Genomic DNA, 24,186 nt, shown 5'->3' on the forward strand with positions numbered 1-24,186 from the left:
TTAGTTGTATTGCTATTTCTTCCTTCCCTTTACTGGAAATACTACTTCTGTCATATCCTGCAATTGCATTTTCATTGTTTTCATGCACATAGCCTGTTGGCTCATAATCTCTTTAAAATTGTCTAATAACTATCCGTCTTTTTCTTCTCCTGTTGTTTTCATCTGATAAGCTCTTAATACAACGGGTTCTTGGTTTTAAGCACTAAGCATATGACCATAGAGTGATTATTAATATTTGGTATTTCTGTTCTTCTTATATAGTATCCTGTCTTCTACTGCCAGTCCCTGGCTGGTATCATTCTGCTCCATTTCTACTTCTTGTACCACAGTTGTTTATGGAAATAGCAAATAGGGTACATTCTAGCAACCTTCTCCACCAATAAACTTATTTATTTATGTAACATTTATTAAACCTAATTTAACTGTTTAACATTTTAGGAAGAGGCTGAGGAGGCAGTACTGGGCTAAGTTTCATCTCTTCCAACATCTTCAGTTTCCATGTGGCTCAGTGTGGTGCTGTTCTTGACCCTCAGACAATTTGCCCATTCTGTTCTTCCTTGTCTAGAGAGTTGATTATCTTATCAAAGAGTGTTTATCAGGTTAGCAAAGTAATTCCTTTTTTTAGTGTTATCCTTTGTCTTTGTTTAGCCTTTCCAAATTAGGCTTATGTTCTAAAGTTCTGTTCATGTCAGCCTGTTGAGTATCTTGGCAGGATCTTCTTTCTTGATTATTAGATTAACAGTTGCTAATTTCTGGCCAGTTGCTATACTTCTTGTTTGGGTGTTAGTTGTGTGGGATTTTTGTTGTTGGATCGATTCATTAAAAAAAAAAAAAAAAAAAAAAAAAAAAAAAAAAAAAAAATTATATCCATGCAGTAATTTTCATTTGCCCATGTTTGTTTGGTGGTTCTGGCTGATACATAGGAGTATATCTTAGAGAGACCAAGACTTCTTGTCCTGAATTTGCATTATTTAGAAATATTTTTTTGCAGATATGCATGTCTGTGGATTTTGCTGTGTTTTATGATTACGTCTCTGTAAAATAACGTAATTTATTCTTACTAGCTGATGGCAAGAGTCACCCATAATACTGCTTAAATCGTGCAAAGAAAAACTATAAAGACACTTTGACAGAGTTGAAAATTGCAGCATTTGGATGCACTGTGATTTCAGCCCTCTCGTATCTTTCCCTGAGCTGTCTAAGCTCTGGAAGAGTTAGCTGGGCTCACATCAATTTGGGGAAGTTTTACCTCAAAATATTTTTTTTATATAATCTTAATACCAAAATTAACTTCTGATGTTATTCTTGTAACAGCAAATGGTGTCAGATTATCTCAATTATTAAATTTATTCTTTTGGTGGTTGGAAGGTGAATTTTATGATACTAAGTGCCTTTCACCAGGGCTGGTTAAATGTTACTTCTTTGGAATATTTATTAAATTATTCATATAGTGAATAAGGTCTAGTAAGTACAGTAGAACAAATGCAACCTTCCCCATACTGTAACTAGCTTGGAGATTTTCTACATCTGCCTGCTTCTTCTGCTCTACAAGCACTGTTTTGAGTTTTTTTTTCCATCTACACTAATTACCCTGTCTTCTCTTTGTCTCCTCCCTATAATATTGGATTAATCAGTATGTTTCAGCAGTAGCTGAGCTTCCTGATCCAAAAAACCATGCACCTAAATCTACCAGTTTTCTTTCTAATAATTTTAGTAGTCTCTTCTAAGTAGCTGCAGTTGCTGAAATTAATGGCATGTTTTTCTGTCAGTGTCTGCTTCTAGGATTGATAATGCTGGATGTTGATAGTTACTGTTGGAGAATAGTATGCAGAACAAAGACTACTGTTTGGTTCTGCAAAACATCATATACTGTGGAACCAGAAGGGAGTAAGGGGGTCACACCTGCGACCCTCCTGTTGGGAGGAGTGGACCAGACAGGTGACCAAAATTCACCAAACAAGTATTCCATCCCATATGTGTCGTATTTGGCATAAATTTTAGGGATCATGAAGGTCAAGCTCCCTTTATCCAGGGATGGTGTCCTGGGAGGACTCCGTCCATTTGTCTGCCTTTGATCCTGATCTGTGTGTTTCTGAATCTGTGCATTCATGCATCCAGCTCCCATCTGTCACAAACTCCAGGAGTTCATTCTGGGACTTTTCCAGGGCCTACCCTGCAGCTTCCATGACAACTTGAGCATTACTGAGGGGAGGAGCATGATGGTGGCTTTGTATATAATTGTATATAGTGCATTATTTTCCTTTTTATTACTGTTTCATTAAAGCTGTGTATTTTAGTTTCCAACTCCTAAGTCTCTCTCCCTTCTTCTCTTTTCCTTCCCTTTCTGGGAAGGGAGAGAGGTTGATAGAGAGCATATGTCATTCACTGAAGTGCTTGTCCAGCATTAGACCATGACAATGGTCAGGAAACAAACCAGGATCTGAACAGCAGAAGTTAGTATTCCTGTCTGGGCATAGGTCTTGCACAAGCACCACATGGACCTCGGTGACATAAGGCCAAGCTACCATGCTTATTTACTGTCTTTGAAAACAGACCACAGGTAAGCTGCATCTGAGGTGTGGACAGACTGTGAACACCACTTTGGCAACATCTGGTGTGTGTTTCAATGCAATTTAAAGGCTGACAGTTTGAGAAGAAGCTGCAGGCAGAGGCTGCATCTCACCTCATTTCAGTCACACTGAGCTGCTTTCATGGTCAGTGTAGAGAAATCCAGAGCAAAACTGTCCTGACTTACATTGATGTCATCATAGATATCTGTGCTTGAATTCAGAGGTGGTCTCTGCATTTCTCTCCAGTGTGTAAGAAGGTAAGCCCAGAGTGACTGGCTTGCACGTTGCATGATTATATGCAATCAGATAGATGCCTCCGCAAAAGCTTTAAATTCTTCAATTTTCAGTATGTTCATAATGTGCTAAGAGTGATTTTACTTTAACTATTGTTCTCACTAGTTTGAAGACACTTGTGGTTCTGTGCCATCTCCAGTGTTAGAATCAGAGGATTCCATTTATACGTCTGCAGAGCCTAGGAGAGAAAAATCTTGGACTAGTAATGAGAATTTCAAGGTGCTGTGGTAAAAATTGCACTAATGAAAATTTCTAGATTAGTTTTAACACATTTTTGCAAGGTAGCTAAAGTACCAATATGTAATAACTTAATGGAGATGCATTAAATCAAAAGGAATGCAGAATGAATTTGATTGTAACTGTGAATAACTATTTTTTTTTACATTTGCTAGTAATTAGTATTTAAAACAAGTACTTAATTGTTTGGAAAAGAATGGATTATTTTATATAATATTTTTAAATAATACTGTTCTGTCTCCTTTTTGCATAGGAGCAACAATTTTCTGCAATGCAAGCTAGTAAGTCTGCGGGTTTTCATATAAATTAATATTAGTGCTCTAGCTAGAGTTGTTTCGACTGCACAGCAACACTTCAGTTAGACAATAGTACTGTAATTTGAAAAAGTAGTGAATTCATGTTACAGTTGAATCACTTTTTCCTGGAATAAAAACTTTCTTAGCATGATAATTAATAACCAACTCTGAAATAGTGATTGAGTCAAAACTTTGGGAAGTTAAGACTTATTTTAAACCTAAAGTGGAAACCTGAATGCAAAGCGGAACTGAAGCGAGGTCTTGTTTTCTTAGCCTTTTTTTTCAAGTAGAACAAGGATAGTTAAGATGGACATCTTGAATGTAATTTGCTTTAATAAAGTACATATAATATGAGTAACATTAGTAAAGATGATTTCCTTAACATGCAGATTTTGAGATAAAATAATTGTACTATAATCTATCTGTCAGTAGGAACTCATGTCATCCCTCTGTTGTAACAAAGTAGTAACCACAGCCTTGAATTTTTGAGGGCTTATTTGCTATGTCAAATTCCCTTGTTACATTTATGTTACAAAAGTGGTTTCCAGTTTGGGTTTAAAAATAATTAAAAACTCCTTCATAAGAACTTGGTGATATTTATTAGAAATCATGCAACTGCTGCATTGGTCTTTTTAATTCCTCTGAGAAAGCACATAATTTATAACAGGACATGAACAGAGTCATAAAAAAATATAGAATAAGTGGGAACTATGACTACTACCCTCTGTAATATCTTTATCTATTACTTTCATCATTTGCATTATATCATATATAATATATATTTTGTGTACCACATACATATGATTAACTATTTGTATTCCTTTGGTATCTGGGATCCTATATAAAAACCAATATAGTATTCTGTTCATTTTTCGGCGTGTGCCATAAACAGAATGTCATGCACCAAAGACTATTATGAAAAAAAAAAGACAACACACAAATACAAGGAGATACAGTCCTGTAAAGAAACAACGGAGGTAATGTATATCAGTATGTTAAACAGCAGTTGCAGCTTGCCAGAGATCCAGTTACTGCTCAGGTTTTGTTTTGTAATAGAAAAGAAATAGCAAGGAGTGCTTTGCAGGGAAAAAGAGTGAGGTTTTGTGGATATTTGCTGGCACTTTTGAATTTAAGAGCAGCACAGAGAAAATCTGTAAGGCTGCAGTGTTTTTAAATAGGCAAGATAGGAAAATACTTAGTTTCATTACTTTAATTCCAGAATATCCAAACATTCTGTTACCAAATGGGAAAGTTGTGTGAGTTTTCACAGCAAAGTGCTGCCCTGCCATGTCTGTTTTTGACGTATCAGAGAAGTGATATCTGCAAGATTTATGCATACTGTCATTTGAATATGAGAACCCAAAGAGACATCTGAATCTAGGAGAGTATTCTGGTTATGAAGTTTATGAAACATGTAAGAAGAAAGGAAGTCAGGCTTATGGGAAGGAGCAGAAGGTCATTTATATATTTTATTAATAAAATTAGTGAAAAGACTGGAAGGAACTTCAGTGGGACAAGTTTATATGGTACAGATGCAGTTTGTAATCAATCTCCAGGGTAGGTTTCACGTATCTTTTAGTTCTTTCTCCTCTGTTTTTAAAGCTTTCAGTAATAGTTACCTGAATTCTGTGCTGCAGGTCATGGCTGTTCCTTGTCCTGCCACCAGCAGAGAGTGTGGTGGCTTTTTGGTTTGCATCATGTTGGTTTTTGCTGTGATGATGGTTTTGTTGTTTTGTTTAAGCCTTCTCTTATGGAAAGAATCTGGAAGCTTTTGAAGACCATGTTGGTGGTGTGTTTGCTTTTTTTTAATTCTGTGTTCTAGGAAGGACAGATGATGTGTAACACTGTAACAGATGTGCTGCCAATAGAACCATATTTTGTCCTGTCAGCTAAGGCTTTAAAATATAACTCAGTAATAGTTTTAGGGAAATAGACTAATAATACAGGTAGAATTTGGATTTGTATGGTCTGTGTCTGTAAAGTTATCTTTTATTCTGGGTTGAGGATTGCTTCTTTTCCCCACCCTCCCCGCTTCTTGATTTTTGGTTTTGCTACAAGTTTCTTCCTGAAGGAATGTACTTGTACATTTACAGAAACTTAAGAAGAATTTTAAGTAATGTACTGCTGGAAAGGTTGCTGTCAAACATTTATTTTAATTTATAAGATCTACTGGGTTCCAAAACTTGAGGGAGGAGGTAAAGCTGAACGAGTGTTTTTGTGTTGGAAGCAGGGGCATGCTTATTAACAGGGAACAGCCTTAGTATCATTAGAATGACACAATAAAAGAAGAACTGTGGTAAGAGGTTTGTTTATTAGCTGTGTGAGCTCAATCTCCTCTTGTGTTTTACTGTTAATATCCTTGGGGAAAATTTGATATATCATTCTGTGTTTTCCCTTACATCTCTTTAATGTATGCACTGTGCATACTGTGTGTGTTTCATGGGTGTACTAAATACGCTGGGTATGCAGTATGGCTGTCCTTCACGATTTTAACTCTTAAGGATGCTCAAGTGACATGGAGGAATGTATGCAAGGATCGATTTGACTAAGGTCATATTAAGAATCTGTGACATGTCTCCTAGTTTTGTGCTGATGTCCTGCCTTCATCCTTTAACAAACCCCATTGCGAAAGTTAAACTTGCAAGTTTTTATTTCTTCAGATTCTCACTTCCAGTTTTGCCAAATGATAATGTTGAGATGTTTCAATTAGCAGGGCTTGTTTAATACTTAAAACGAAATCATTTTTGTGGCATTTCCTAGGAACAGTAGTTCTTAACTGTACTAGAAGAAGCAAGGAAACCATATATTTTATTTTTTTCATTACATAGATAAGGCTATACATGCAGTTTTGAGTATGCAGCAGAATAGATCTGCAGCATTAGACATACTTTACATGAGAAATTAGATTCTTCCCTGATATCTGGTATCTAGTAGTTCTTATGCTCTGTGCCTGGATACATGCAGAGCTTAAGACTGGCCTCTTAGGGTCCTCTCAAGTGTTGGTATAGCTCTTGAAGCAGCTGCATCATTCTGTAGTGTATGTTAGGCCATACTGCTTGCAGCCCGTCATACTGTCCATGCTCATACAAGTCCTCCATTTGAGGTGCTCTTGCATTACTTCGGTGAAGAAGTGCTGCCATCTCCAACCTCATCAGTGTGCAGCAGTTTCTGTGCTGTCCCTCAGGTTAAAAATAAGTAGAGCTGGGAAAATAAGCAGAGCTGCAAAGCATTTTTCGGTGTCTTAATTTAAAATACCATGTCAAATAGGACTTAAAGCATCAGATTAGGGCTTCTCTTTTTCTGAGGTTTGTCCTAACAGAAACAATATTGTAGAGTTGTGATCATGTAGTGGAACATGTATTGATAGCTTTGCATTCTTTTAGAAAGTATTGTTTAGTAATTAGGAATAAAAGCAGAAGGCATTAAAATGTGGGATTTTTTCCTGTGTTTTTCAGATGGTCGTAAAAACTTTCATGGATATGGACCAGGACTCGGAGGATGAGAAGCAGCAGTATCTCCCATTAGCCTTGCACCTTGCATCTGAATTCTTCCTCAGGAATCCTAATAAAGATGTGCGCCTCCTTGTAGCATGTTGCTTGGCTGATATCTTTCGTATCTATGCTCCTGAAGCTCCATATACTTCCCATGACAAACTTAAGGTAAAAATTCTTTCTAAAATAAAGGCTTTCTTCCTACCTCATTTGCTTACTGAGGAAAAAATACCCATCACTGCTCCCCCCCCAAAAAACCCCCAACCAACCAAAAATGTTTGTGTTTTGTTTTTGGTTTTGTTTTTTTTACTCATTTATATTGATGTTCAGTTTTATTAAAGAGATGTTGCTTTAATCCTGTGTAATACTTTAAGGGCCAGAGATGTGTAAAGGAGGACTAGATAACCAGTGTCTGTATTGGTGATAGCTTTCTGTCACTGCCTAAAAAGGCTCATTTGATGTTCTTACATCATAAGTTGGTACATGTGAGTAGTTGTCACTGCTGAATGAAAGGTTGTATTCACTTTCTGCTGGATCAAGCTTATAAACACTTTATCATTTTTTGACAGGACATATTCTTGTTTATTACAAGACAATTAAAAGGCTTGGAGGACACGAAGAGCCCTCAATTTAACAGATACTTTTACTTGTTAGAGGTAACATATTAATTGTAACTAAGTAGATGGTATTTGCTCTATAAGTAAAAAAATGCAATCTTTCTCCAGATGTGCCAGTATGCCTTGGAAATGTCTTTTATTCTGTAAATCACACAAGACTCATTACATTTTAATGAATTGCTTCTTTTAGCAGTTAGAATTCTGTTTGCATTTAATAAGTTTATGCAGCCTATAGTTGAGAACGTGTTAAAAGTATTGGTATTTATCAACATCTAGCCTTTGTCTTATAATTGTATACACTGGTTTTTTGTATCTCACACCCTTACAGTTACACTGTCTCATCAAGAGAGAATTTCAAATGCTGAAATGCATTTGCATTAAAATGCAAAGCTGCTTATATTTATGTGGGAGAAGGTATATAAGATTTTGGTTTAAAAACATCAGAAAAACCTACTCTTGACAAGAAGTGTGCATTTAGAAACAGTATCTTGTTTGTAAACCTTTTATTGATGTTTAAAACTTGTTTCATAGCATGAAGATAAAAGTCTAGAAACAGGGACTTTAATATATTAACCATTTCTGTCAATCTGCTTTTATTTGTACAAAATCAGATTATTCTGTATTTATTTTTTCTCTGAATGTATCTTGCAAAGCCCTTTTATGTTAAGGGCTCTTTATATGCAAAGCAGATATCCAGCCTTTCCCCAAAGGGTTTACAATCTATTGTATAATCTTTTTCCTTAAATGGAAAAAAATGAGTTAACATGATTATGTTTATGTGACTTACTGTCAAGTTGTAATATTCTGTATATCCTGTTTTTGTTTTAGAATTTAGCTTGGGTTAAATCTTACAACATCTGCTTTGAGTTGGAAGATTGCAATGAAATTTTTATTCAGCTTTTTAGGACTCTTTTTTCAGTTATCAAGTAAGTCAAATTACTTCAATTATATTGAACTGTTAAAATATTATCAGTTTTAGGAGTAGACTGAATCCTTGCATAGTCTACAAATACGTATGTCTGCAAAGAACAAGTCTGTTCCTTCAAATGAGGAAATAGAGGGAAAGCAAATGAGAGCGCATTACTGACAATATGAAGGGGCATGTGTCTAAAAGTAGACGTGTTTTAAACACGTCCATTCTCATTTATTTACATTTGTATTTCCAGGATTGTTGTTTCCTTCTTTTTTTGTTTTGTTTTGCTTCCTAAAGCAAAGCTGGGGTGTTAGAAATTTTTAAAGCTTTCTATAAGAGAGGAAAGGCATGTGAAGTACTTTTAAGATGTGAAGAGTGCAAGGGAGGGGAAGCTGGGAAGCATTAAATGTTTCTTAATGGTACTGTTAATGTTTGTCAGGGTCTGAAAATTCAATATTTTTAATATGCTTTGTCATCTTAGTAATAGCCACAACCAGAAGGTACAAATGCATATGCTGGATTTGATGAGTTCTATCATCATGGAAGGCGATGGAGTAACTCAGGAGCTGCTGGACTCCATTTTGATTAACCTCATTCCTGCACACAAGGTCTGCAAGTAAAATATTATAGTAGTGTATACCATTGTAACAATTTTTATTGCCTTATGCTTATTGTATCTCTCCACACACACCTAAGCCATCATGATGGCTTTTTTTTCTTCCCAGCCTCATAACAGTGGATTGAAAATTTCCTTTGGGAATTATTTGGAACTATTCATTAGCTGTGTCTAGATTATTTATTAGCAAGAGATTCTGCCTACTTGCTCTCTCAGGAACTCTGTACTGAAACAGAAATAAAGTATCTTGGAGCAAATTTAATAGGAAAACATTACATCTTGAGGGTTGTGGGTTGTTGCTTGTTTTGGGTTTTGTGGGGGCTTTTTTGTTTGTTTGGGGCTTTTTGTTTTGTTTTTTGATTGAAAAGATGTGAAGGTGTTTTGTGTGTTTGTAGTTTAAAAAGTAAGAGAAGAGGAAAAAACATTACTTCCATGAGACTTTTGTGGTGACTTGGTGCTTGCCTCAGCTTGCAAGTCAGACTCCCCTCCTAATTATTACCTGTAGTGTAGTATTTTTATGTTTTTATTTAGCTGGTTGCTTTTGGTGCACTTCCCCCAACACTCACACCTTTTATCCCTCTGCTCCTCTTCCTAGAAGAGTCCTATATGAGCCCCTCCTACCACATTGCTGCTGTCATGCAGCTGTTGTCTTAGCCCATTTACAGTGAGCTTCGCGAACTGTCACTGATGCTGTCCTGGATTCATGGTGTGACTTACATGCTGGTCACTGGGTCTGCAGCTGAGCTTTTATGGTGCCTTTACTGTAAGGAGATGTGAAATCAGGGAACTGAGATGCAGACTAGCATTACCTTGCATTGACCAAGAAAATTCCCTTGCTAAAATGCTTGTGCTTCTTATTGAAAATTGTATGGAGAACAGTAAGTTTCAATTATGAACTACAGTAAATTAACTGTGCTCTGATTACCAGGTATATATTTCTGTTTGTTCTTTTATTATTTTAAAATAATGACAAAATTAAGGCAGCTACATGACTACATAGCTAAATTAGCACATAAAAGTAAGGATTATTCCTTACTTTATTCCTTACTCCTTAAGGATTATTCCTTACTCCTTTACCTAAAGAGGGAGAATTCGTGGAAGTGTATGGCACAGGAGTGCTTAAGCCATTTACCTGTGAAATCTCAGCAATGAGTGTGTAAATATATGTAGGTCAGTTTGCATTCCTTCTGTCCTGACCATGAGATGGAAATACTCTCAACTCATTTTTACCGTCTTACTAAAACTGTTAACAGGAAGGGAGGTCTCTCATTCATAACAATTTAAAAAAAAAAAAAAAAAGTTTTGAAAATAAGCTGTTCTTTGTAAGTTGTTTCTAATATATTACAGGCAGTAGAGATGGAGAGTGTAAACAGTGGAGATTTGTGTCAGGTGTTCGATGGTGCTATTAACAATGGTGGGCATTACTCTGAGGGTGCAAAGATGCAGTAAACCTTGTACAACTGAACAGAGTGTTGTGACAAAGTGAATATGACCCTTTAGCATTAACATTGTTAGATTAATCATACAATTTTGCCCAATTAAGGGAATTTTTAAGCAAGGCCTTGATAAAGAGGGAAGTAAACTTGATGTAGATACTGGGCTGTACTGGGTTGTACTCCGTATTTGGCATCTCCTATGGGACTCTGGGCCAGTCCATATTCTTGGCTATCATGACTGAGCAAATAATACACTATAGTCAGTGCTTAGTATCGTACTTGGGTTAGTGTTTTGGTCTCTTTTAACTAGTTAGTTTCCTTTAACAACAGAAATAAAATTAATCTTTTCCATGGTCTTTAAAAATATAATTCAGAAAGTTTCTTTTGTCTATTCTGCCTAGTAGAATTTGACTGTGGTAATTATGTTCTCCTTTTATGAACAAAGCTCCTGTGAAATTCTGTGATTATATTAATTTTTTGTTCTTAGGTTTCTCACTTGAAAAGCACAATTTATTTTCATGTAGAGAACATATAATAACAATATTTTTATGTCCATACAAAGCAATTGAATGCTAGTCATTCTCTGCTATGACATAATAAAAGTATCAGTATGACTAGACTGTTCAGTGTAATGGAAGGTTGTCTTTGTAAAGGAGCTGAAATGTGTGGTTTGGATAAAGTATTCTATTTCTTCCTGGGTTTGAGGTTTTGCTTTTTTTAAAAAAGAAAAATAAGTTATCTTCCATTGTGTAAGACAGTACTGCAGTAAAAAAGAGAAATACATCAGTACCTAGACATGAAGTAGAGGCTACTTCAGCATTTAAATTATATTAATTTGTTGATTCATTATCAGTAGTACAGTGGCCTTACCTATACATTGTTCTCTCTGTGATAATATGGCTCTTCTCAAGGAAATCCGGCTTTCCAATAGCAGTATGTTATATCATATTTTGCTTCAACCACCTGTGGCATCAAACTATAGTTCTTTTTATTAACTTCAAAACTAAGGGAAAGCTATTTTGTGGATATTTCTCTTCACACTCTTATGATCAAGGTTATTCCTTAGAAAAATATATTTAATGTGTTTAAAACCCATATGTTTTTCTTCTGCGTCCTCTGCAGCATGGGGCATCCAAACAGTCAATTTTTTTAAAAAAATGTATTAATAGTTGTTTTATTATAGTTGTTGTTTTAGTTGTTTTTATGTCTTTTCTAGACTGTTTCGATGTTTTGTTCTTTGTAAGGTTTTTCAGGGTTTGGATAGTTGTTGATTTGGGTTTTGTTTGTTATGTGGGGTGTTGTGGAGGTTTGGGGCTTTTTTCATATAGCTCTGGTGAAGCTGTCTAGGGGAAAAAAAACCAATGCAACTTCATTACAATAAATCTTTGAAGCTGTATTGAAGATAAAAAAAAAAAATTTTTTTGTTTTAGGTTGGCAGTCCTTGGGTTTAATACAGACATACCTGCCAATGAGATTTTAATCACAGTCTGGTTTGGAGAGAAACTGTTTTGTTTTCAATTTGAGAAGAGTTTTACATATCTGTCTGTCTTCTATAATGAGACATCAGTTTAGTGCCATGGTGACTGAGGAGGTATTTGTTTGAGCCTTTGGCTATTTGTTTCTCTTTAATATCAGTTGATTAACTGTCTTTCAGTTTGTCATCTCATCAGCTAACAGAACATGAGGGAGTAATTATCAATGTAGACTTCCCAAATACTGTCTGTACAAGAATCTTTCAGCTTTACATGGATTTTGTCTGCAGTCATTTGTACTTTTCAGGGCAATCAGCTAATCCACCTTCTGTTTTGGTGTTTTTTTTTTTTTCTTTCTTTCCTCCCATCCCCTCCCTCTCCAAACTGCATTAATCCCTAGATGAGATGAGATACTGCGTATTGGGTTTTGTGCAGATTTGGACAGTCACATTTTTCAGAATTGCAGTTACATTCCTTATCTTGCTCAAGAGTAATAAAAACAATGTTTGGATTTTTTATGTTGCAATCAAATATTTATTTGGAAGGTTGCAGCTAACTCTGCCCAAGCGTAGGTGCTTTCTGTGGGCTATCGCAGGGCTTACAGTGCAGTCCGTGCAAACATCAGTGTGCAGTTTTGCCCTCTAGACAAGGCTAAACTTGTGCTACAGGGTGTACCTTTAATGAGTATGTGAGGGGGAAGAAAAAAAAGCACCTTTAAATACTAAGTTCCTTTTTAAATGGCAAAATTTGGTGTATGTTAGCTGTCAAAGTATGGAGGTGTGGGAGTGTTTCTTCACAGTGTTGTACATGATTGCATATGAAAATTTCTTGTAGATAAGAGTACAATGCTAAAGGTAACAGGTGGAGTGATGAAGTCTTGGAAGAACATGGAGGAAGTGATGGTTCTGGGTTAGATTTCTTTTTAAGTGTGTGAAAAACTAGTTGTAAGATTTTTACTAAGTCTGTAGTTGTGAAATTGACATAACTGAAGGTACAGAGCTTTGAAAACAAATAGATTGTGGTGAAACATACCTTTCTAAAGTCATGGTCTTTTAAGGCTGGAAGAGGAAAGTAAAGTAATCTAAAATCCTTTGTGTCTTTAAAATTTTACTGTATTTTTCTTTATTTCAGAACCTTAATAAACAAGCATTTGATCTTGCAAAAGTCCTGTTGAAAAGGACCGTCCAGACCATTGAACCATGTATTGCCAATGTATGTGAATTAATTAATCTGTGTTTTCCACAAGTAATAACTGTTCTTGTTACTGCCTTGATTTATTGGAGATTTGTTTGTTTTAAAATACTGTTTATGATGTAACATTTTGTAATACGCTACAAGAATGTCATTTCCCAAATAGGATATTATTAGCTTGGTTACTAAAGAAGTATGTGAGGATTCAAGTAAGTGAAGAGGAAATTCATGTTTCCCCATCTTAGTGTAAAGTTAAGCCTAAATCTAGGCTGTGAAAGTAGGTGGCAACAAAAAAATCCTGCTGCAACATAAAGAATTGTTACTACTTCATACAGCATTTGACTAGTTACAAATTATATACAAAAAATATAATATATAATAGCTGGCTCTGTATACAGGGTAGTGCAGAGATGGTCCTCTGAGTTGATTTAATATTATTCTCCTTACTTTCTTATTCAAGTGTGTAATAGCTTGGTAGCATTTGCAGTGCTTAAATAATACTAATATTAACCCACAGTATCTAATAGGAACTATATCAAGCATATAAAAATGTAATAAATAAATAATTATTCAAATTTTAACCTATTTTGTTTCTGTTAAGGTAGCTAGCAACCATCATATATTACTGTCAAATACCACAAGACATATCATAAAGTAATCTGACAATCTTTCAAATGCATTAAAAGCAGAGAAGCTTCTTTTTCAACATTTTATGATCTTCAATTTGAATTGGTTTTAAAATATAAAACAAATATAAGATAACTATTTTTTTCTCAACTTCCACTGGATGATTAAGCATCTTAAATTACCAGTTCTTTTATTACATGTTACTATTGCTGTGGAGATGGTTATGGATATTTTAAGTTATCAAATTGGCATAAATTAATTGATGCTGATGGGATTAATGGAACTGAACTGTGAAGGATATTTCTTTATGATTTGCTTGAGCTAAAACTGTAAGGGTGACATTCTTTGATGTAGTAGAAAAATGTGCATTGAGTACCTTCCATTGGAATTGAAGTATGAATGATACTATATTAACATCAATTTTTAAAATAGTATTTGCATGAATGAAGGAAAATGTGCTAAATAGTATTGTTTGTATTCTAGTTTTTTAACCAGGTTCTGGTACTGGGAAAATCTTCAGTAAGTGACTTATCAGAACATGTGTTTGACTTGATACAAGAGCTTTTTGCAATAGATCCTCACTTACTGCTGTCTGTCATGCCACAGCTTGAATTCAAGCTGAAGGTAGGTTACCATGTAGCTTTAGACAAGTAAAAAACTTTGTGTGAATATTAAGAGCGCAGAGCTGTTGATTTAATAAGTGTTCTAATGGAGGGATAAAGGATTTATATTTATCTCTTTCAAGATAGTTATATTTATCAATTTTAAAGATTACTGTAATACTGAAGGACACTGGAAAGTTGTATACGATTATGTACTTTCTCTTTTTGCAGATGTTTTATGCACACAATATATATTCATTATAATGATAAATTCATATGACCTAATATTTGTGTCTCATTTGAAATTTATGAAGTAATTGGGCTGTGATTGGCTTATCTCATGAAGTGCAAGTGTGTCAGCTTCGATATTGATTTGTGGAATTTTCTTTTGTGAAATCATGTTTTAATAATAGACAAAGTGTTTGCAAATATTTTCTCAAATTTGTCATAATCAGCTAATAAGTCAGCTGACATATTTTGATTTCTTGGAAATAACTAGACAATTTATCCTGGCTGGGGGGGGGTTGGGTTTTTTAATTAAAAAGCTATCTGTCTTTCATATGACTGTAAATGGCAAGAGAAATAATTTTATATGTGTGCATGTACATAAAGGATATGGTAGCGACAAACAAAAATAACAAAGAAATAGGTGTTTGGTGAAAATACTTATCTTTTATCAGTGCACTGTATCATCTTAATTGGTGTCTTTTCCACACACACACAAAATAGTCTTAAGGTATGTTTTAAAAGAGAAACAAGATCATTCTTTCTTGTTATTCAAACTACTGTGTAGGTTTTTATTCCTGAAAGAGAAGTTTTCAAAGCACAGACATCTATTCAGTGGCTGTAATATGTTAACTTAATAGGTATTTGTATTTTTTTTTTACTTTTATACAACCAATAATCTAATTAGGGAGACTGAGGATTATCAGAAATTGTTTCAAACTCATTTCATAATCGAACTTATAGTAGCAGAAGGAAAAGGAAGCCAGAAATTATTATGAAGATATTGCTGAGGTAATTATTTGATTTACAGTTCTTTTTTTGTGTTTTGATTTTTAGAGCAATGATGGAGAAGAACGTTTGGCTGTTGTTCGACTTCTGGCTAAACTCTTTGGCTCCAAAGATTCTGATCTGGCCACACAAAATCGTCCTCTTTGGCAGTGTTTTCTTGGGCGGTGAGAGACATGGGGATTCTGAATTTCTTTTCCTTTTGTTTTCCATTTTCTGATAGTATTGCATTTTTCATTGTGTTTTTAGAGGGTGTAACTGTATTTGAACAAGTGTTTTTTTTTTAAACCTTCAAAGCAGGGAATGTATATAGTGACATCTTAGAATGCGGAAGCCTGAAGGACTGCTGTCAGCTATGGGAATATAGGTTAGATAGCACATTACATACATAGCAGAAATTACACAATAAGTATGCGAGCATTGTCTGAAATTTCATGCTGTTAAATTAGATCTGCAACTACATCTGTTTTAGTTTGCATTTACCTTTTTGAGTGAAGACCTCTTTCTTTTTAAGTAAGTACAGATATTTGTCAGGTTTTAAATAATGTATGTTCTCAAATTATATGTGTTACACAGCAGTTTGTATTTTTATAATTCCACATGTGTGTATACAGACATGCACTCACACTATTGACAGAGAATTACATTCAAAAGTCAAGGGACAAAACCCATTGGGTCACCATTTCATCTGCTTACAATATATTAATCCTTTATAGTCCTGACTTAATTTCACAACAAACAACATAAACATTTGTATGAGGTGTACATTATGGAGATAAATTAAAAACATTCCTGTTGTGCTATGGAACATGCTAGCAACACGTGTTACTAGTTACTACTAGTTACTACTATAGAGAATAGTCTTGTTTTGCAAGGCTAATTAAAAATTAACATTCATCATCTTCTGTCCCTCTAGGTTCAATGATATCCATGTCCCTGTGAGATTAGAGAGTGTGAAATTCGCCAGTCATTGTTTAATGAACCATCCAGACCTAGCAAAAGACCTCACTGGTGAGATTCTTATACAAGGGGTTAGAATAATATAAGAAAAGAGCAAGGAAGAATGCTATTATTTCTGTACACAGCAGCATAGCTGTAAAACGTGTCAAGTCTAATGCTTCATACTGCATGAAAGAGCTAACTACTGAGTAACTGCTTTCTGCTGAAAACAAATGCTAGTTATTAGAAAGAGAGGAATGTATGACATTGTGTGGAATGTGTCTTTGTTGGGCTGAGTTTTTAAGAAGCTACCCATTGCAGAAAGTTTTAAAGTGATTTCAGATTCTAATGAAACTTCTGGCAAGTCAAAGCAAATGTCGATGTAACACCTTGATTTATTTTCCTTACAGTGTGTTACTCTACTTTCTTCCACTGAGTTTAGAAAATGCCATTATGCTAATTAAAGTATGAAGTTTATTCTTTCACTTCAGCATAATTTTAATTATGAGCAGAATTTCAGACTTAACTGAAAATACTGTTCTTTTTTGATACATGCTAACTTAAAGCAATTGTCAGTATTTTCATTTATTGTTTACTTTCTTAGCTCTTTGGAAATGAGTCTGCTGTTCTTTCTTCTCATTCCCACACCCCTCTTTATTTTCAGTATATTCTAATCAACTTTATTTGACTTCATTGCTTGTTGCGGATGAGACTATTGTACAAGCTATTTACTTGTATATTAATCTGATTTTTACTGTTACGTAATTGGTTTATATTTAACACAGAAAATGCTGAAACAGATGTTTCCTGTAGACAATTCCATGTTTAATAGTTTATATGGTTCTGATATGTGACTGCCATTTAATTGTTTCAACATTATTAATGGAATACGTCATATCTACATTTAAAAGACAAGCTTTTCGTTGTTTCTGATCATAACAGAATATTTGAAGGTTAGATCACACGACCCAGAAGAAGCCATTCGACATGATGTTATTGTTACGATTATCACTGCGGGCAAGAGAGATCTCTCCTTAGTCAATGACCAGCTGCTTGGCTTTGTAAGGGAAAGGACGCTAGACAAACGGGTAAGTGTTCCTGTTTTATTTTTACTAATATCTGCTTCTAATATAATTTGTTAAAACAACAACAAAGCCACAGAAATAGAGAATCTTAGACTTGACTATTAACTAGAATGCTGTGGGGAAAAAAATATTTTTTTACCAGAACATCTTAATGTAGATTCCATATTATGGAGGCACCAATCGTGTTGTCAAGCAGATTAGATCATTAACTTATGAGGAACACAATCTCAGTGTAAGAACATAAGAAATGCCACATATGTTTAGGCCATGGGTCCCTATAGCCCAGTAAAATTCCCGTTGTGGTGAGTTTTGGTTTCCAGCAATTTGTGATTTAAGGATTTCTTAAATCTGCTTGATCACGCTCATTGTAGCTTTCAATGGAACTCTGTTCCATGAATTTATAAAATTATTTCTGGAACTTATTTGTACTTTATAAGTGTCCATGGCATTTGCATCAGTAAATTAAAAGTTCAGTGCATGTGTGGAAAAAGTAATTGATCTTGTTTGTTTTAAACTTGTCTGATAGTTTCAGTGTGTGTTGTAGTTCTTGCACAATGTAAAATAATAAATATTCTTTAACCCACTTACGATTAATAAATATGTACACCTTATCTTCTCTACTCCATTGCTTTCCAAGCTAAATAATCACCTGATTAACTACCACGCAAATTGATTATTGCACATTTCTGATAATTCTTATCTGGTGGTTCTATATCCTCTTGGAAGCAAGGTGTCCAGACTCAGTCACAGCATTCAAGGAGTGCACCGTGGTGTTTACATGATTTATGATAATGGTTTTTTGGTTTTTTGGTGGTTTTTTTTAAATTCTTTTAACATTTTCTTTGTTTCTTATTCTCTTTCTGAGCACTGAACTGACAATTTTGGAAAACATCCATGTTGACTTCAGTATGTTTTGTGAATAATTTCAGATTATACATTGCCTAATACTATACATACAGAATGAATGCAGTTGGGAAAACCTGGCCTTAATCGGAATTTCTTCAGTTTCATATTGTAACAATTCAGTAGCATGATGTTTTTCTTAAGTTCTTCTATTATAATGTTAGATCTGCTACCTCAGTACAGTTGATACACACTGTTCAGTTAATTCTCTAGTAATTTTTCGTGTGTTAAGTGTCACAGATTCCTTTCTAACTCCATCAATAGGTACCATTTGTTCCCTTCATCATGAAAACCAGTGGATTTTTTCTACCTATTGTCTCTTATGCTTTAGTTAATAATTAATTCAAAGCAGGCTTTTTATTTTGAGGTCCTCTGGTGTGAGACTTTGTTGAAAGACTGGAGATTCTAATGAATTTTACTGATATACTTGTGGGTCTGCTAACTTTTTTCTTAGATAAAACTTCCCAGTATATTACGTGTAATGACTCATTCCCGTAACTTCATTTTTCAGCAGTGTCTGCTCTTTATTGTTACTGTTTTGTTTCAACCTATTTGCCCATTCAAAATCAGATTTCTGGTGAGTGGCCCTCTGTTCCTTTTGGGACCCTTTGTTTTCTTTCACATTTGCTGAGTTCAATCTGTTCAATGAACAGGTTGCAGTAACAGAATAGTTAAGTGTTTGGTGTAACATTTCTGAATTCTGGTGGAACTCATGGATTTAATGATTGGTCGTAATGATTTTGTGGCTTCTCATTTTATTAATTTGCTTTAAAATGTTTTCTAATGACACTTTAAGAAACCTCTTCAGACCTCTTTCCTGGAATAAGTCTTGTTTGTCTTTCAGCCCTACAGAAGGGTCTGAAAGGCTTCCTGCTTCTGTAGGCTTTTGTGAATATGTTTAATAAGTATACTTTTAATAATTTAGTTCTGAAACTTTTGTCATGTTTCATTAAGGATTTACCTTCAACTTGCGAGAGCTTTTATACTCTCTCAGATGTGCCTCTATGCTCTGTGGAGGATGATGGATTTTATTATTTTTTTGTTATTGTTATTCCTTTTTGTTAGGGTTTATTTGCCTTTTTCAATGAGAATATTGCTGCAGTAGATTTTGAGAAAAAGGATGTTGTCTTTGCACAATGAGACTGATTTTGAGTATGTTGAGCATTTTAAAGCAGCTGTTCAATTAGTTGTACCTGCAGCTTGATTCTGCATATTTTTCAGGAATGATTAAGACCACTTTCCTTCTTTTTCCAGCCACTAAGTAAACATGTCCCAAAAGTAATTTATGATATCTAAAAACTTCTAGTGTAACCACTGCTTCTCACTGGGACTGGTCAGAATGGGCTGATTGTTACTGGGTCTTCTACATAGTGTCTCTGTTCTCCATTAGTGTCTCATGATCAGCAGAGGCTCAGCCAGTTGTACAGCTGTAATCCTCATTTCTGCGGAGCTCAGGAATTTCAGTTCATGCAGCTTTAAACCCAGGGTGGTACTTATGCTAATGTGCTTCACTCTATGATTTCACACCAGTCTGAGGTTTGATGATACATTAGATTTCAAGGTTTAGGTGCCTTTTCAGGCACTCATCAGTGAAAAATAACTTCACCTCTACGTGAAACTTCTCTTATAAAAATCTCTGGAGTGAGCTTTAATGAAAATACATCCTGAGGAGAAATCAAAATTGAGGATTGACTAGAAATGACTACAACAAATACTTCGCATTTCAAGTATTCCTTAGCAAATAGCATGTCTCTGTAAATATAATTAGTCTTATAAAGCTAATATTAAGGACTGTAAACTTGCAGAGGTTTTTTTATTCTTTTTAGAATTTTTCTCAAGTTTGGGAGAGGGCATTGATATGTCCATGTAACTGTCATTACGTTTTCTGTGTAGGATTTTTTCACTTTCAGACATAGTGCATTATACCTGTTTTAATTTAAAACTGTTCTGTTGACTGTATTTACCCTTTTCAGCCAGGTTTTTGTTAGACAAATCTACTACAAACTCTGAAGTGATCATTTATCACTTTGACTTAATCTAATTCTTCTGACAACTGCCACCATCCATCAAATGAATATAGATATTACTATGAAAAGAACAGTTTTCCAGCAGGCTGAAGTAAAATGCTAATTGTTTAAACACACTAATCTGTCATTTCAACTCTGCCTTTTCTCTTTATAAATCAGTGTGGAGTCTTGAAATTTAAATAATGCCAACTGTTATGCCATTCATGTGAACTGTTTTTTCTCCTTACCATATTTTAATTGGCATAGTATCAGTCAAGATAGCCTTATGACTTTTTAGGGGTAAAGGTTTTTGGCTAGAAGACTACTTTTTTAAAAACAAAGTCCTCTGGTAACTTGATCTGTATACTCATTTGTAGAATGATTACAGCTATTTGAAATTACAAAAAAAAAAATCCCAAACAAACCCCACTCCCACCTATATAGTTTTCACAGCTATTTTTATTGGTTCAGTTGAAAAACTGAACAGATGCTTCCCAAAAACTGGAATCCAGTCAGTGGTAAAAATTGTTGTGAGGAGTTTTCCTTTGGAATTTAGTCTCTAAGGTCTTTCCAATGTCTTCACTTTTCAGAATAATTTGTTTTGGGAGATATTTTAAAAAAAAAATATTTTTTTTTAAATCCTGAAAATGGCTTAGCTTTACACTGAAGGTAACCTTAAGAACCTGAAAATTATTCTTTTTCAGACCTGTATTTTCTTTAAAACGTGGTTTATATCACAGTGGATGTGAACAAATTCCTGCAGAGAAGTTAAACAATAATGTCTAGTTATATCTATTTTTTTTTTTCTTTTATGAAACAAAGTATTATACTGTATACTATGAAAGTCATTTCTATCTTGGTCTGTTAGTTCTGTTTTTAATATTTAAGAAATATATAGTAGTCTTTTTTCTTATTTTTTCCATCTTATCTTGATATAACTTAGTCCAATAGCTAGTGGTGTTTAAGGCTGCTGTGCTGACATCAGCCATATTATTTAGAAGATTTTTCTTTGCCCGTTAATAAAAGGAAGACACTCATTAAAACTGTTAAGAAATAAAACTGCTTTATCTCAGTGTTATTAAAATAAGCCCTCAGTTTTACAGAATTGAAGAAGGTATGAACATGTCAGTAATAGTATTTATGTTTATGCTTGATAGACTGAAATATTTTGAGCATTGTTAGTCCTTGGAGTTCAAGGCCAAAATAACTATCTAGTGTGTTCTGGAAGAAATCCTCTCTTTCAGTTTGAATTTAATGCATTTCCTTTAAATGGTGAGGGAAAGTACTGAGGCTTTCTGTATAAATCATTCAGTTGGAGAGACTATTCTCTCTAAATTGATCATCAGTCTGTTCTGTTAATCTTACACTAAATTTTTTTATATTGACTAGCTTCCAGATTTTCTTGGCTCAGGACAATACTGGACTCCTTTGTACAGACCGTACTTAATCTGCATAGTACAGGGAAGAAAGAAACCCCTTTTTCAGGCCTCATTTAGAGGCTTTAAACAGCATTTTCCACCTTTAGGCATGTTTAAATATAAGAGGTCAAAATGTGGCTTCTTGGTCTTCCATGTCTCTACATCTTTACTGTATTTTATGTGTTTGATATTTATTTACCAAAAGTGTTTCCCACCCATTTGTTTCTTCCCTCTCAAGTGGCGAGTAAGAAAAGAAGCTATGATGGGTCTTGCCCAGCTCTACAAGAAATACTGTCTTCATGCCGAGGCTGGAAAAGATGCTGCAGAGAAAGTGAGCTGGATAAAGGATAAACTTTTGCACATATATTATCAAAATAGCATTGATGACAAGTGAGTCAACCTAAGACTTCCTAATTTTAACTGTCTAGTGATAAGAGATACTCTGAAAATACATTCTTACCCTGCACAAACTATTCTAGCACGTTCTGTGTTTGTGGTTTTAAAGATGGTACGTTTAATAATAATTGACACATGCTAAGATATTAATGATGGTTGCATTATCTGTTCATATGTTCATTCTATTTACTAATGGAACTAGATCTATGATTATAGTAGGTTGTCATTAATTAGCAATTGCATAGAAAACAATTGACAAATTTTGCATTTGCTATACCCAGTTCTTGTTTGCTTTACCTCTTTCCAGAGGCCAGCATGTTAAAATCCATTATTTGTGAGCATCACAGTACATGCACAAATGTCTCCTTTTGGTACATTTTGTGGAAAAGGACCATGTAGATAGAAGTGTAGGAATGCTTTCAGTGCTGTCTAGTCTGCCCTGCTTTGTCACTCAGTGCCTTTAATTTTTTTAACACTATTTTGGCTTAGAGAAAAATTATTTTGGCCAAGGTTTTAGAAGATAGTTTTCAAGTCTCACTATTAATTCTTTGTCTTTCACAAGGAGAGCCAAACTATGAGATCACACAAAGATGGAATTCAGCCTAGATTTTTTTTACACCAGACTTGCAATTTTCTTTAGTAGTGTTTTTTTAGAATCTTGCTGATACCAGTTTGCTGCCTCAGTTTGTGATTTTAGTGACTGGTCTGAAAGGGCTAATAACCTCTTTCAGTTTCCAGTTAATGATGAATTCTTACCACTGCAGTGGTGAAGGCTCTCATGTTGTTCATCTGGCTGATCGTAAGTGGGCCAGAGTTAAATATTTGATTAGTTGCTGCTTTTTGGGTGGGTGGTTGTTTTTTGTTTGTTGTTTTTGTTTTGTTATTTTTCTTATTAAAAAAAAGCTGAAAAAAAATGGCTATGAGATTGTATACTCAGAGATTATACTGAAAGTCTGCTGAAATAGAAGTATCTAATAGTAAAAAATCATGACATCTTCACATAGTTTTTACATAACTAATCCTGCATAGGCATAAAATATGCTTTAATACATGTATTTTGGTTTGTATTGGGAGGTTTGTGGTTTTTTTCTAGCATATTCATGTCTTGCTATAAGTACATAGGTTTGTTAGTGAGTGGAGAATGAATCAAAGTTCCATAGTGATGAATAGGGCAGATGTTTTCAGTACTCCTGCACATGGGAAATGCAGAACACTGTCAGGGAAATGAGGCAAGAAATTTTAAGGAAAGACTATGTCATCAAAGCTCAGTTTCTGTGATATATTTTCTTCTGAAAATCTGATTAAGACATTGAAACTGGTCTTTTCATGAATAGGGTTGGATTGTATGTGGTTTGTTTTCTGGGTATCTACACTGAAAGACTGATGGATTGTTTTTCCAGTGTTCCTCTAGTTTAGTTTGGTACCCTGAATTTTAATTCAAATTCTGCTGACAGTGAAGTTCTTTATCAGTCACACCATTGGGTTAGTTTTGCCATCTCAGAGTGGACGAATAAATGTGTTTCAATGTTATTGTCAGAAAGTTAGTGATTTTAGCACCTGAAGAGCTGTAGAAACATTATGATCTTTTAAGACGGAGTCCACCCAATCCTTTAAACACATGAGCACAGGTAAAAATTGTCTTGCCTGTTTTCCTTCCGTAATAAGGAAGAAGAATAAAATATAACAGTGAACATCTGTCTGAGCCTTATTTATGCATGGAGTAACACTAGTTCTTTCAAGATAAAATAGTGCAATATCGCACAGTTTTCAGGCATGAAGTCAAACAGAACAAATTTTCTCCACACATCCTTAACTCAGTCATGTTGTAATCTTTAGTTTTAACTTATGTGCATGTCTACTCAAAACTGACATTCTAGCCATAAGAACTGTCACCTGTGTGCTTTGAGCTTTGTTTCACAACAAATGCATAACAAATGGAGTAAAATAACTATCTCTTAAACACTGCCTGGTGACACACTCTTGATATGCTAGCCAGTGACTTTCCTCACAGGAGAAAAGTGTGTCCCAGAGGTATTCCTTATTTGTAAATCTTTAACTGATGTGGA

The 24,186-nt window shown here is 34.6% G+C and overlaps 1 protein-coding gene across 3 annotated transcripts in view; it reads left to right on the forward strand.

Annotated features, from left to right (window-relative positions):
• Positions 1-24,186, forward strand: part of PDS5A (PDS5, regulator of cohesion maintenance, homolog A (S. cerevisiae)) — a 75,484-nt gene that overhangs the window by 23,891 nt on the left and 27,407 nt on the right. For all 3 annotated transcript variants that reach the window (XM_010006106.1, XM_010006108.1, XM_010006107.1), the window contains exons 2-11: positions 6,853-7,056; positions 7,458-7,544; positions 8,334-8,431; positions 8,900-9,026; positions 13,074-13,154; positions 14,244-14,384; positions 15,425-15,540; positions 16,290-16,384; positions 17,255-17,400; positions 21,963-22,114. In XM_010006106.1, the coding sequence (XP_010004408.1) occupies positions 6,853-7,056; positions 7,458-7,544; positions 8,334-8,431; positions 8,900-9,026; positions 13,074-13,154; positions 14,244-14,384; positions 15,425-15,540; positions 16,290-16,384; positions 17,255-17,400; positions 21,963-22,114 (1,247 nt within the window). The remainder of the gene's footprint in view (positions 1-6,852; positions 7,057-7,457; positions 7,545-8,333; positions 8,432-8,899; positions 9,027-13,073; positions 13,155-14,243; positions 14,385-15,424; positions 15,541-16,289; positions 16,385-17,254; positions 17,401-21,962; positions 22,115-24,186) is intronic.

The sequence above is a fragment of the Chaetura pelagica genome, unplaced genomic scaffold (assembly GCF_000747805.2).
Source record: "Chaetura pelagica isolate M959 unplaced genomic scaffold, ChaPel_1.0 scaffold189, whole genome shotgun sequence".
Taxonomy (NCBI): domain Eukaryota; kingdom Metazoa; phylum Chordata; class Aves; order Apodiformes; family Apodidae; genus Chaetura; species Chaetura pelagica.